Raw genomic sequence first — 15,755 nt, 5'->3', positions numbered from 1 at the left:
GAAATATACATTTTAGAGCATAATGTCACCTCCCAAAAGAGCTCTTAGGAGTGGTGGGCAGTCCCCGACTTAAATACTACTTTTTGGCTCTACACCTAGCCGATGTGGGACTTTTTTGTCCGTGACAATAAGGTATTATGTACATAAAAACTATAGTTTAGTTGTGGTTGGATATGTAAATAGGTAAAAATTGAGGGATATCTATGTAAATGTTCCATAAATGCAAACCAGCCTAAACTTGCTATTTTCAAATCAATCATCCCCCTTTCATCCATTTTTCAAATTCTCACTCAAATATCAAAATTTTATGAGAAAACTCCAATTCATATTTTTCATTTTTGTCAAATTCTCAATAATTTGATCGTGACTTGCATAAATAGATCATTTATTTGTATACATTGTCATATTTTTTATTTTTATCAAATTCTTATATATTTACATATTTCCCACTCAAACTTTGATTTGTACAGCTAAAGCATCGTTTTCTATCTGTGAATAGGCGCTTAAGATGTAAAAATGAAAATTTGGGTGGGTGATAAGTAAATGCATCAGAATAGATGTTTGTATATATTACATCAGAACTCTCAAAAGCTACATTGAGATTGAAATAGTTAGAAATATCTCGTTGTGTTACAGGAATATTCTATCTGTGTTATTTGTAAAAAATAAAGTGTTATTCGAGTATTATATGGTGTTATTCGATTATTTTGTCGTGTTATTGAAATATTGTCCCGCGTTACTTGATTTGAGGCTGTGTTATTCAACATATTCCTCGTATTATATTCTTTTAATTTTCATATTCCCTGTATTATTTTAATTTTCATTATGTTATTTGAATAACACAACCTCAAATCAAGTAACGCGGGACAATATTTCAATAACACTTCAGCCTCAAATCAAATAACGCGACCGAATATTCCAATAACAACTTAAAATAATCGAATAATATCATATAATACTCAAATACGTATATTTTTGCATATAAACTTTCCTAAATTAATTTGTGTTATGAGCAGAAACAATGGTGATCCCCGCGACCACCGGCGAAACCCTACTACTCCGCTTCATCAACGCCGCAATGAACCTCCACTTCTTCGTCTCCATCGCCGGCCACACGATGATCGTCGTCTCCGCTGACGCCTCCTACACCAAACCCTTCAACACCTCCTACCTGATGCTCGGCCCCGGCCAAACCACCGACGTTCTGCTCCACACCAACCAAAATCAGGGTCGATATTACATTGCTGCTCACCGCTTCGAAAGCTCCTTTCCGATCCCTCAATTTCGCAACTACACCACCACAGCCATTCTCACTTACGATCGCGAGCATGAATGATGTTTCCTTCGTGGCTCCGAGAAGAAATTCGATTCTTGAAGCAGCGTACTTCGATCAGGTTGGTGTTTTCACATCTGATTTCCCCCCTTCTCCTGCTATGAAATTTAACCATACGGTAAAGGGGACGAAGATCTACAAGATCAAATATGGATCTGTGGTTCAGGTGGTGCTGCAGGGAAGCAGCTTGCTGTTGGAGGAAGAGCATCCTATTCATTTACATGGGTATGATTTTTATGTGATGGGTAGGGGGATTGGGGAATTTGTGATGGAGAGGGATGGGGGTGAGTTGAATATGGTGGATCCTCCAAAGAGGAATACAGTGGGAATTCCGGCAGGAGGGTGGACGGTGATAAGATTTGTGGCGAATAATCCGGGGGTTTGGTTGATGCATTGTCATATGGAGATACACCATGAATGGGGGATGGCAATGGTGTTTTGGGTGGAGGATGGGGTTGGGAAGATGGAGTCTGTTAGGCCTCCCCCGACTGATCTTCCGCCATGCTAAATATTGTTGATAGTAATGGAGTTTGAGAAGATGGTAGTTGTGGAGTAAAAATGGCAAGGATTTGGGATGAATAGTTTGATTTAGTACTAATGGTGACTAAGGTTCTCTCTAGTAGATACTATTTGAAGAATCAGCTGTGAGTGTAGGTTTCAGGCAGCCACGACATTTAAGATCATAGAACACAACTTTCTACCTCTATTTTTCAAAAAGTAGGCAAAACATAATATTACTAAACCCTAAAAAGCAAGACGCGGTGCGATGCGGTGCGATGCCACACCATCACCACACTGTCGCCCCAAATGCACCCGGAGATGTTACAACTGGACTTTTGTGCAAGTGTTTTTATGTTTAGAAGAGTGAAAAGTAATCTCATCATATCATTAATGTTGTACCTCATGGTTCAAGTACTATGTTTTAATTATAATTTTTGTTTTTTTATTGTATTCCTAATGAAATATAATTAATATCTTTAATATTATGTTCAATTTTCAATCAATTATAGTTTTAGGTCATGAATCTGTTTTTTATTTTGATTTGAAAAAGAGTTTGATTTACTTATAATTGAATTTAATTATGGTTTACTTAATGTTTTAGCTTTAAGTTAATATTTGATTGATTCTAGTTTTGATTTAGATTAAAGTTAACCAAATTTTAATTAATTTAATTGAAGTTTAATTAATTAACTTAGTTTTATTTAAGTTGATATTTATTTTTCAGTTAAGCTAATTTAGTCTGTTAGGATTTAATCAATTAGCTTAAGTTATTTTAAGTTAAAATATTTAACTAAGTTTAGAAGTGTGTTAGATCCACCAGCATCACAACACAAATAATGCTCTAACCAAATTTACAGAACAAGCCATCACCACATCACCAATAAAAAAAATCACAAAAACCAAAATCACTGAAATTGCAAAATCTAACACAAGTGTACAACTACTCGAAAAACATTGACCGAATAGAGCTAGGAGAAACTAAAATGATCTCAAAATTTAAAAAAAAAAATGTCGAATAGATAATGGTAGAGAATACTGTGGGCCGAGGGAGATCAAAGAAACCAAACGAAACCGAAGAACAGAGGGGATAGGGAGAGGAGAAAACAGACAAACCCTTGCCAAAGGAGTCACAGATCAGAGAGGAGGAGGAGAGCTCGGAGCGGGACATGAGAGCAAAGAGCTCGCGAAAGAGGGGAGTAAAAAGCCAAATGGAAAGGAAAGACGAAACGCGGGCCGAGGGATCGACCGCGCGACCCGCATTTTATCAAAATTATTTAAAACCTCCGTCGCGATGCACTAACCAAACACCCCCAATCGCATTTTCGTGACATGTAGTGCGAAAAACTCAGCTCAAAACGGGGCCTTAGTATAATGTTAATTAAACTTGACTAACTGAAATCCACCATATTTCATTCAAACTTTATGCACAAGTATCAGTATATGAGAATTTCAGAATTAATTTCTATCTCGTTGAACCGAGCCCATTTGGATATCAGATGAAGTCAAACACCTTTTAATGGAAGAAGAAAAAAAATCTATTAATGCAAATTCTAAAAACTTGTTTGCTTCATCTATATATTTAAGACTCAATCTAAATTTACTGATTCAACTCTTATCCATTTTGGCTATAACAATATAAACAACTAAACTTAGTAACGTGATTTTATGGTGTTCTATGGAGTTGAAATATGTTCCAATGATAGTTCTTTTATTAATGTAAAACATACAAATTCATTGATATATGATTTCAGTATGAAAAATAGTATTTCATACTTAAAAATAATTCTTATATGTTAAGATAACAATTAAAACTTCTAAATGAATTCATCGAGGATAGAATTCTGACAACTACGCAGTTCAGATTTGTGTGGATTACAAATTAAGGCTCTGTTTGGCGCAGCAGCAGCATAAAAGATGAGAAGCTGCAGCTGCATTGCCCCATGAAGTTACTATGGGGAAGCTGTTGCGGGGAAGTTGGATGTCTGATTGTTGCAGCTGTGAGACAACTATTTCTGAAAAAATGATCATTTTACCCTCGTTTACTAAAACTGTTTCAAACAAAACTATGACAACCAAATATTTGATACTTCATAAACATAAATTCATTTCAAAATATAACAATGTCAACAAATGTTATAAAGTGTGTAAAATGTAATTGCAAATGATTTTCATTTGATATGGAATTAATTAAAGAATTAAAATTTATGAAAACATATGCTATAAAGTGTGCAAAAAGAAAATTTCGTTTCTTTTTCCCACAGTACAGGCATGACAGTCTCTTTGTTCTCGTTGACCATTGTAGTACTACAGTAAATCCATTAAGAAAGATGCCCAAAACCTATGAAAAATTGTTAGATTGAAAACCAATTAATTCTCAGCCAAATCACGAATGATACCCACACATGCACTGTTCAAAGGTGCAGCAACATCACAAAACAACACTTTGAAATAGGCGAGCAAATAAAGCATAATAAGTAAATACTTATCTCATTATTCTCAATAAATATTGAGGGAAGAGCATAGAGGAAATTTCTTGTTCAACAGATTTGTCTTATGGGAGACGGCCCTTCTTAAGAATTGAGAGGGAGTACTCAACGGTATCAAAAAGGTCAACAATGTTGTGAAGGGATCACTCTCACATCCAAATATAAAGATGGTGCGGAACTCAGCTTTCTTCGAGAGGTGAGAGGCGTAAGTGAGTGGGAGATAAGAGGATTTGAGAGATCTAAGAATTTCACGATATAAAGAGAGCACAGGTGGGGGAAGATCGCAAGTTTAAGCGGCAGAGGTCCTGCCTTGTGCGAATAGTGGAAGAGAAAATAGGTGGGGGAAGATCACAACTTGGAGCGGCGGAGGTTTTTCTTCGTGCGAACAGAGGTGGAGATCGCAGCTTACCGTGCCGAAGGAGGAGGAAGGGCGGAATCGCAAGAGGGCACCAGCGTAAAACGTCGAAGCGGAAAGTGGGCCGCTGGATCGAACCTACGGCCGGCGTTTAAGCAAAATCGCGGGGCACCGCGCCTGCCCCATCGCCCCAAACACCATAAAAAAGCGGCGAGGGTCGTGCTGGCGAGTGTCGTGCTGCTCCTCTACCACCGCCCCAAACGGGGCCTAAATATAGTTGATTATGGCATAACTCGAGATCCTAAAGGCTGTTTCAGTTTGGACTAAATTCACAAATATACAATCATTGAAAAACATCTGCAATGCAAACTTGTAGTGAAATTTTGAGTCATTAATCATTCCACGGAATGTTTTGTATTATGTTTATGTATTAGAAAGGTACATACATTAATGTTTAGTGATATATCTGTAAACCTTCTAATGTTAATGCAACAGGCAGAAGCATTTTTTATGCTTTTGAAAGTTTTAGTAACATTGAAGAAGTATTACTTAGCAAATCATAACATCAACAATATTCTACCAAGTGATAAAATTGGCTTGTAAAGCCACTTCTTTCACATTGAATGATTAAATCTTCAAGTGATTTTATACTAATGAAATTTGTTTCTCTATTATGTTGTAAAGCCCTGTGATTTAATCACTTTTTTAAAATATAATTTGGTAAGACACACAACAATTGTATAATACAAAATAAAATCAGTTATCTTAAAGGAATGATTCACCCCCATAAAGAAAAATAATGCTTTATATAAGTTTGTGGGTGATACTATGGCATAACACAAAGTGCATGATGGTTCCTAATGCTGAGTATTGTGTGAAGCCCGTTGAAAGGTTTTCTCTCGGGCGTTGGTTTACGGAAGAAAAGGAATCAGGGATTCGCAGGTTCCTGTTCCACCCCTCCCTCAGTTTTCTTCCTCCATGTGGCTCACGGGTAGAGAGAGAGAGAAGTGGAGTCTTATTCTTGTAACCCTGTAGAAAAACTGTGCAATCTTTAAAGCAATAAAATCCTCTGCAACCCCATGGACGTAGGCAATTTGTTGAACCACGTAAATTTGTGTGTCTCTGTTCGATTTTCTCGTTCCAATTATTTGTTTTATTGCTGTCGTTTTTCACAACACTTAACAGCCTCTCTATGCTTTTAAGTAGTTTTTTTTTTTCCTTTTCATTTCTTAAGATTGGCTAGAGGCTATTATACGAGCCTTCCAACCAATCTTATATGTCTAAGAATTTCATTCCGCGCATAGGCGGGATTGAACCCGTGACCCCTGAGGTCTTACAAACTCTGTCAACCAAAGAGCCACAGTAGGCGGCACGCTTATGAGGACTAGTTAGAGGTGCATAAAATCCAAATGTTTTTTTGAGTGTTTAACAAGTTCTATACCGTAATTTATGACATTATTTTTAGACTAAATTAGTATTGACTGATGTAACATATATTACAGTTCTCCTACAGTAATCCAAAATAGGATAAGAAAGTCCAAAACGTGGAAGCTTATCGCGAGATGCAAATGTAAATGTAAGTATTTAGGCAACAAAAAATGATAGTAACCCAAAAGCAGATTTCCCTATAAAAATAGAAGAAGAAAAAAAGACAAAAAAGTGATGAGGATTACTGGATTAGACCCAACCCTAGATTTCATAATATGAAGAAATGTAGGGCGTTATTCACAAGGTAGAAAATGAAAGAGAAATAGTAAAATACATAGTGTGAGAGCAACCGGGTTGCCGGTTTTATTACCGTATCAAATAAATACTGATGTAGTACCTCTTTTTACTGGATTCGTCTTGTTGAGACGCACGATTCAACTGTAAGCTCACCGAATTTGACATTCAGTAGACCCGAAGGAAATATGCTAAAAAAAACTTCCAAAAGTGGTTTAATGACTTGATCTGAGCTTGATTTTATTCATATTGGATCAATGTTCATACTATTGGATATGTCTCGTAGAGCCGGTCAATTTGACTGTTAGTTTGCTAAATTCGGAGCTCTAAATTACTTTTAATCGAAGTTTCAACATTTTTTGCTCAAGATGGGATCGAGATTCAAGTTAGATGTTAGAAAATTGTTGATTATGTATCAGTTGTTTTTCTATTTTTGGATGAGAATAATTTTGTCGTAAGAAAATATTAAAATCGTGTAAGCTCACGCTCTCTACATTTTTAAGAATACAAGTCTATTACATGAACACAAAATTAAAAACTACTGGCCAGCTTTGCTGGTCATCTCCTCTATTCTCATGCCTTCACGTTTCATATACAAATCGAATAAAAAGTCAGTATGGTGGGGTAGCTGGACCCATGTTGGTGCCATTAGGATTTAGGAATGGCAGAGCTGCTGAGGCAGGGAATTGTTGGAGTAAAATTCGGCCTTTTTTTCCTTTTTATTTAATGTTAGTAGCTGTTTTTTTTTTTAAATGTCTGAAATTCTTGTTTATTCTTTTTTTAATAGTAAGGGATCAGCGTCTCAAAGTTCAATACAGTGTCAAACGATGCTTTGGGAATGAGGAAGACAGAAGGTCATGAGATGAAAGTTGGAAGGACAAGTGAATTAACACAAACTTCAGTTACTATTATTATTATTATTACATTTTTAATGAATTGCATTAATTTTCAATCATAAATAGCAGTGATTTTTTAGCTTATAAATAGACAAAGAAAATGAGTATGGAGGTAATCCCCGACTCTGCCTAGCATGTGACCTGGGATTTTCCAAAAGAAGGTCATTTCTGACCTGCGTAGCAAGCGATCAATGGGATCCTCTTTCATGTTGTTGTGCAGAGTTGGGAATTACCTATGCTTTAAGTGATTTTTGTACAAGTATATGTTGGTTTTTGTGGCCTTTCAATTAAGTGAAGTGACATTTGTGCATGGTGATGATATGTTTGTCTGCACGTTTTTCTCTAATTCGATGCAATAAAAATATGAATGTTGCTTATGAGGTTGCTTTTGTCTTTTTTTCTTGAACTGGAGTTGCCCCTTCTTGAATGTTTTTGGCCCATTTTTATGGTTTTGTTACCCAACTTCTGGGTGGCATATTGGTGAAGACCTCTTATGAGGCTTATGCTTTCTTAGGTTCTTTAGCTTTTCAAGCATGTTAAAGTCTGCAATTAAAGTTAGTACTTGCATTTACATAAAAAAAATTGTGTACCATTTGAGGCTCGTTCCTTCTGAGGTTTTGCTCGCTTAGGCATGTATATTTTGAGGCTTGTGCCTTCATAGGCTTATGCCTTCTAGAAGTTTGAAATGTGTTAATGCCTTCTAAGGTCTTTAATGTACCAATGTATTGTAAGGCTTGTAGCCTTTTGAGGTCTTTAATGTACCTGTGTTTCTTGAGCTTTATAGCCTTCTATGGCATTTGATGTACTTGTATCTTTTGAGACTTTTAGACTTCTGAGATCTTTGATGTATTTGTATCTTATGAATATTGTAGCCTTCTGAGGTATTTGATGTATCTGTGTCTTATAAGGCTTGTAGCCTTCTGAGGCCTTTGGGTGGAGACCTTGTCAACCACTTATTGTATTGGAGTATTTCTAGTGAGGACCATGTTCACTACAAGCTTCCTATTGAGACTTGCCTCTTAGGCTCGTCTATCATGGGCATTGTAGCTTTCCATTGAGTCTTGCCTCTTGGGATTGACTTTCAGGGATGTCGTATTTTCCATAGAGTCTTATCACTTGGGCTCGACTACCAGGGGCATGGTAGTTTCACATCGAGTTTTGGGTTTTGGGCTTGACTTCTAGGGGTACTTTATCTTCCCATTGAGCCTTGTCTCTTAAGCTGAACTTCTAGAGGTATGGTAGCTTTCCATAGAGTTTTGTCACTTGAGCTCGACTTCCAAAGGTACTATATCATCCCATCGAGTCATGTCTCATGGGGCTCAACTTCTGGGGGGTATGGTTGAAAGGAGAATCCATTAATGATGTAAGATCCGTCCTGAGTTGTATAAGCAGAGATGCTCGACAGCATTAACCCGTAATGGACAAAGTCGTATGAAATCCACTGAGGATGGTTGACCTATCCTGAATTGTTGTTTGAAGCTTTTATTTGACGATTGTAACCTATTATATAAGAGGTTGAAGGAAATACAACAAGGATTTTTTACTAATCTGAGGTTGATATCCGAAGCTTCTGCTTAAAAACTGTAGCCTGTGATAGAAGAGGTCGAATCAAGTCTCCTTGGAGTCGATTAAACCTAGAGTGTGGGTTCATAGATGCTCTGCATTTCTCAAGATTGAGTGTATGTCGCAGCGGGTCTTATGTTTTCTTGGAAATATGGTTGCAATCATACTCAGAAATGACAATTTGTAAGTTGCTTTTTTTGAATTTATTGTCCCTCTGACGAGTGTGTTTTTCACACAAGATTGTAAAACAACTCATGTTTCGAGCCTTGAAAAGATCAACTTCCTAATTTGATTGAAGGAGAACTCTAGTATAGTGAAAGGGCGCTGAGAAAACATTATTTGCAACAAAGATTGCCCCCAATCTATAAGTGATTTTCAAATACTTCTTGTCCAAACGAAATGTGGGATGACTAACGACTTTTCAAGACTATAGTGATTATTGCCCCCTAGCCTAAGAGAAATTATGAAAGACTATGTTTGAATAGGATGTGAGAAGATAACCTCACTACAATCATGCTTGAGATGTTGATGCGAACGACCTTTCGAGACTGTAGTGAATGTTGTCCCTCACATCGAAGAATGTTCCAGAGATGATCTTCAAGATGCAAAGAAGGTTTCTTCAACTGTTGAATGATGTGTGTCATTGGGAAATAAAGTAAGGGATCAGTGTCTCAAAGTTCAATACAGTGTCAAACGATGCTTTGTTTTTCACAGATATCGATAAACTGACGCGTGCTGGAATATTCACGACGGTAGAGTAATATCTTATCGTCTTAGCATTGCACGAGAATTCAACTCACTATCAAATGAAAGAAACAACCCGTAGAGACACCATAAATTTTTACATGGAAAACTCTTGAAATGGAAAAAAATATCACAGAATTTGACCCAACTGAAAAGATCAATTTATGTTGTATATTTTCTTTATAGAGAGAACAGGTTTATGAAATCAAAACTTTAATTAATTCTGATTTTATTTCTGCCCATTAGACTAAATATTAGAAAAAAAAAAACAGAAATTTTCAGTTTTAAAAACCAAATATCAACTGACTTTTAAAAAAAAAAATATATCTGAATAGAAATAAATTTAAAAATGTTCACATATCAAAAATTATTATTATTATTATTATTAGAAATAAAAAAAAGGAAAAAAAAACCCCTAAAATCGTTTTTTAGTTTCTTTAAAATAAAAGAATCGAACTTTTCCGTGGAATATTTCAAATTTTAAGAAATTAAAAAAACTTATCTTTTATGGCATCTCTTCCTTTCAAAAGTATATTAAACTTTTATTTTTTTATATTTTAAATATTAAATTTATCATATTAAGAAAAAGACAAATAAGTAGAATTTACTTACATACCACCCCATTTCAATTTATTTACATTCTAGAACCAAATTTTTTTTTTTTTTTTTGCATTTATACCATCCAGTTCTTCCATATCACCTAAAACAAATATCACTATTTTAACTATTTTAAAAACCAAATACAACTTTTTATGCTTAGATAAAATTGTATGTAAACGAGCCGAACACGAGCGGACCCAAGCTCAGCCCGTGTTCGGCTCGTTTATATTTCTAGCTCAAAAAGTGTGTTCGTGTTCAACTCGTTTGTTTAGCGAACCGAACACGAGCCGTTCACGAACAAAGAGGCGTTTTGACAACCCTAATCATGTAGTCATAACATGTTAAGAATTGATATGATGTTAAGGATTGGGGGCAAGATTTAAAACATCATTTGAATCTAATTTAATAATTTTTATTCTATTTTCTTAATTAATACTTTTAATTGATTATAAATCTTTGTAGCCTTGTAGTCACTTAAATTTTTTAAAAATACTACTCATCAAATATATATATATATATAGTATTTCGAGCCAAAACGAGTCGAACACGAACGAACAAATATTTGTTCGTGTTGTTCGTGTTCGTCTCGTTAACTTGACAAACCCGCCGAACTGGGGGGTCGGCTAGGTTTGATTAGCTTCGAGTAGCTGGGCTGACCCGATCGGCTAGGTTTTGCCAATCGACTGATTTAATCTAGTTATTAACCCTTGATACCTCAATGAAGAGCTCTTATCGGCAAAATAAAACTATGTTATTTAGCAGAATATGAGTCACCATAACCTGATAGATATGACATTTCTTGACAAAAAGGGTCTTTTGGGACGATTATGATGGCCAATTGTATTGTCAATTTTGTGTTTATGATAAGGAATCTAAGTGGCGTTTATGGGACTGCTGGTAATATTGAAGTACTGAACTCTTTCCTGAGATTAGATCTACTGAAAGACAGGTCGATGACTTTTCTTAGCATTATTGTAATGATTTGTTCGGAGGCTTATAAGTTTTGTATTAGTCCAATTGGTTCAGATTTGGATCATTTAGTCCTCTCTTGGCTCGGTTGGCCTTCAACTTTTGCTCGAATGGCCACATCCGATTGAAAAAATGTGTCTCCTGATTTTCTATTGGTGGACCCTCCTTTATGGTACTTCTTTGCTTCTAGATTGTTGGATCTTCTCAAGATTTATGTTGACACATTTTTTATGTACACAAATACTAAAGCATGCAGCTCCATATTTTACCTAACGAACTACTCATGTTTTGCTATATATATGTGTGTATATATATATATATATATATATATGTGTTTATATTTATTTAAGAGTTTAGGTATTAGGTATATTAAAAATACTGGGAAATAAGAGATATGGGTGTAAGTTTTCATATATTTTTAATGTAAATCTAATGATTGAAAGCATATTATCATTAAAATTTAATCAGAATATTATGATCAATTATTTTAATTTCGAGGCAGAAAAATTGACTAGATATGCAAATTTCGGATTTGACTTGACTTTAGTCCGAATTTTATGTTCTTAAATCAAAATTAACAAATTTAAGGCTAGTTATGACTTAATTATTGTTCTTTCTCATTTGTAATAAGGGCTACTAACCGCCGGTTTTCGAACCTGGTGGCTCGAGATAGCATTTTGGTTCGTTGTATTTGATTTCGAGTTGAGCCAGCTCGAAATTGAATCGAGTTTAATCTTGCTTGAAATTGAAACGAACTAACTCAAATTGAGTTATTTGGATCCGTTTCAGGTCTGAATATGCTCGATTCGACTCAAAATCGAAACTAATTGGGTCAAATTGAGTTATTTGGATTTGTTCCGGCTCGAAATTGGTTTGTGACTCCTTTATTTTGATCTGATCTTGATCCAAGCTAAAATTCTAATTGATTTTCAAGCAATTAATGATGTTCGAACTAAATGCAGGGCCCTATTTGTAATAGTTTTTGATGAAATGATTTTATGATGCAAATACAAGGTTGAAGAGAAGGAGGTGAAGAGGTTATGCAATACGAGCACGATTATTACAGTGAACGGGCAGTTTCCAGGGCCCACTTTGGAGGCTCATAACGGAGATAGCTTCGTCGTCAAAGTTGTCAACCGGGTCAAATATAATGTTACAATTCACTGGTATGAAACACTAAAGTTTAGGGGTTAGATATGTAAATATATAAGAATTGAGTGATATATACGTAAATTTCCAAAAAAATACTTAGAAATTCTCATGTATTTATATGTCTAACACCCAAGCCTTCATATTTATACTTATGACACCTTAGTGTCATAGAGCTATGAGTGTAAATGAGTTAAGTCCAGTCAAGTCGAGCTCGAGTCACCCTCGACTTGATCTTTAACTTGAGCTTGATTAATTTTATCGAGATCAAGCTCGAGCTTATGTTTACGAGTTCGTGTCAATTTACCAGCCGGCTTGCTTACCTTAAGAGAAGGAATATAATATTAATTTAAGGTGTTGTTATAATAAAATGTCAAATAGAATTAATACTTTGGAGATAAATAATAAAAAAAATCACTTATTATAAAATGCAAAATATATTTTTAAAAATATTTTTCATATTTAAAAAATAAATTATTTGAATTTAATATATTTTTAGTATATTTTATATAAATATCTTTTTTATTTACATTTGTGCATTAATACCCCTGATTATTTATACAAACTTGATCTAGATGATTCAAATATATATAATAATTAATAGAAAAATCTGGTTATTTTTTTAATTTTAAGAATTATTAGTCAAACTCATTAGATATTAATTAGATTTAGACATCTAGTTGTTTAATTTAATTTTTCATCATATTTATGCCTCTAATAATATATATATAATTATGTATTATATAAGATAAAAAATTGAATAAGAATATAGACTTAAGTCAAAATAAATAAATAAATAAATTTTTTTAAAAATTTTTTTATCCTCTCATTTATGGGCGGAACCCATGGAATTTGTAATTTCTATATAGTTATATTACCATATTATGTCATAAATTGAGGTATATAATAGTTCTATGATATATTTTAATGCATGCCTTCATTATATCTTACATATTAATACATGTTTGACATTTAAATGTCATTTTCAGGCATGGATTGAGGCAAATGAGAAATGGATGGGCGGATGGGCCCGCCTATGTGACCCAATGTCCAATTAAGTGTGGTGGGACTTACACGTATAGGTTCAATGTCGAGAGCGAAGAGGGTACATATTTTTGGCATGCTCATGCCCCTTGGCTCAGGTTCACCGTTCATGGCGCCATCATCATATACCCCAAGTTATCTTCCTCCTATCCTTTCCCTAAACCACAAAAAGAGGTCCCCATCATTCTTGGTATGATACAATTATTCTTCGAATTATTGTCATAATATTATTTGTATTAAAATAAGAGCATCAAAACACTATACAAATACAAAATATTATAAAATAAACCTTTTTATATTAGCTAATAAAATAATTCCCCAAAAAAACTAAGATAATGACTATGGTTGTAACATATGGCAGGAGAATGGTGGAACATGAATTACATTCAAGAGTCAAAGAAGAACATAGAGAACGGAGGATTTCCCATTCTCAGTGATGCCTTTCTCCTCAATGGCCAACCCGGTGATCTCTTTGAGTGCTCTAGCAATGGTATATCTATATATATAAATATTTAGGATCATTTATATGTGTCGCGTACCCCGCCCTGTTGGTTGATATCCATGATATAAAACCCGTCAGGTCAGAGGTTCGAATCACCTCTCACACAGTTGGTCTTAAGAAGATGGTACTTGAATTGTTAGGCACGTTAGGGGTGGCTTAAGGCTCGTACAATAAACTCTGGTCATTTCTTTATATATATATATTTATATATATATATATATATATCAGAAGGAAATTCGTATTTGGCAGAGACTTAAATACCGATTTCTAATGTGCTAGGCCCCATGATGAGAGTCGTGCGCCATGTGTCTAAATATTCGAGAACTCAACACCGCTGAGGATCGAACCTGTGACATGAGGAGACTTACACACACACACACACACACACACACACACACACACACACACACACACACACACACACACACCGTGTGTTAGATAAGATCATTTATGTACAAGCCATACAATTCGTATGTATTTACTTATCTAACCCTTACAATAACACAATCCAACTACATATGCAAAATATATAGAAATTGGATTGGTATATTTGTAAAAGTTGCATAAAAGTTTCATATATGCATAAGATATTAAATTTGTGGCATGGGCAGAAACAATGGTGATCGCCGCGACTGCCGGCGAAACCATACTCCTCCGCTTCATCAATGCAGCAATGAATGTCGAGCTCTTCGTCTCCATCGCCAGCCACGACATGAACGTCGTTGCGGTCGATGGCTCTTACATCAAACCCTTCAACACCTCCTACCTAATCCTCGGCCCCGGCCAGACAACGGATGCCCTAATCTACACCAACCGAAGCCGGGGGCGTTATTACATCGCCGCCCACCCCTTCGCCAACGGCTATCCAACCGTCCCATTCCTGAACTCCACCATACTCACTTACGACGCATACATCCATTCCAATCCCCTCTTCCCCATTCTCCCCGCCAATGTTGACAAAGCTTCCGCATTCAATTTCGGGTTGAATCTCAGAAGCCCTAGCCCAATTATAGTCCCCGAACCTGTGGACGAAGATCTGCTCATTGTTGTCGACCTCCGCTTGGTTGCAGGGCATAAAATAAATGCGAGCATGAATGATATTTCCTTCATGGCTCCTGGAACAAATTCGATTCTCCAAGCCGCGTATTACAATCAGCCCGGTGTTTTCAGGTGTGATTTCCCCTCTCACCCGGCTAAGAAATTGAACCATACGATAAAGGGAACTAAGATCTATAGGATCAAGTATGGGGCGGTTGTTCAAGTTGTGTTGCAGGGAGGCACAACATTGGTGTCGGAAGTCATTTGCATGGGTATGCTTTCTATGTGATGGGGAGGGGGATTGGTGAGTTTGTGAGGGAGAGGGATGGGGGTAAGTTGAATATGGTGGATCCGCCGTTGAGGAATACCGTGGGGGTGCCGGCGGCGGGGTGGACCGTGATAAGGTTTGTGGCGGATAATCCGGGGGTTTGGCTGATGCATTGTCATATAGACCTGCACTTTCAGTGGGGGATGGCAATGGCGTTTTGGGTGGAGAATGGGGTTGGGGAGATGGAATCCGTTAGGCCTCCGCCACCTGATCTTCCACATTGTTGATTGTGATGATAGTAACAGAGTTTAACAAGGTTGTTGTTGAGGAGGAGGGCTGATAGTTAATATATTGAGATGTTTAATGTGGAATGTTTACAAATGATTTCATGTTTAGAAGATTAAAGAGTTGTTTCATGATATGATTGATTTTATATGTCATGGATCAAGTATTATGTTCTAGTTTTAATTTTTCTCTCTCATTTTGATATGAAAGAAAGCATATTTAATATCTTAATTGTTATCTTTAACTTTTAATCAATTGCACTGTTTAGTTATCAGACTGATCTTATTTTGTTTCATTGAA

The 15,755-nt window shown here is 35.8% G+C and overlaps 1 protein-coding gene across 1 annotated transcript; it reads left to right on the top strand.

The window, feature by feature from the left end:
- The first annotated feature begins 1,327 nt into the window (after positions 1-1,327).
- On the top strand, positions 1,328-15,532 carry LOC110023267 (laccase-12-like). The gene is given in 6 exon segments (XM_020722589.1): positions 1,328-1,394; positions 12,184-12,335; positions 13,308-13,552; positions 13,724-13,852; positions 14,476-15,159; positions 15,162-15,532. Coding segments are annotated over 6 exon segments (1,572 nt in total). The 5' UTR covers position 1,328; the 3' UTR covers positions 15,458-15,532.
- The last annotated feature ends 223 nt before the right edge of the window (positions 15,533-15,755 follow it).

Source organism: Phalaenopsis equestris, unplaced genomic scaffold (genome assembly GCF_001263595.1).
Source record: "Phalaenopsis equestris unplaced genomic scaffold, ASM126359v1 Scaffold000223, whole genome shotgun sequence".
In the NCBI taxonomy this organism is placed as follows: Eukaryota; Viridiplantae; Streptophyta; class Magnoliopsida; order Asparagales; family Orchidaceae; genus Phalaenopsis; species Phalaenopsis equestris.
The sequence above is the reverse complement of the archived record's forward strand: the minus strand, read 5'-3'. Positions and strand labels throughout refer to the sequence as shown.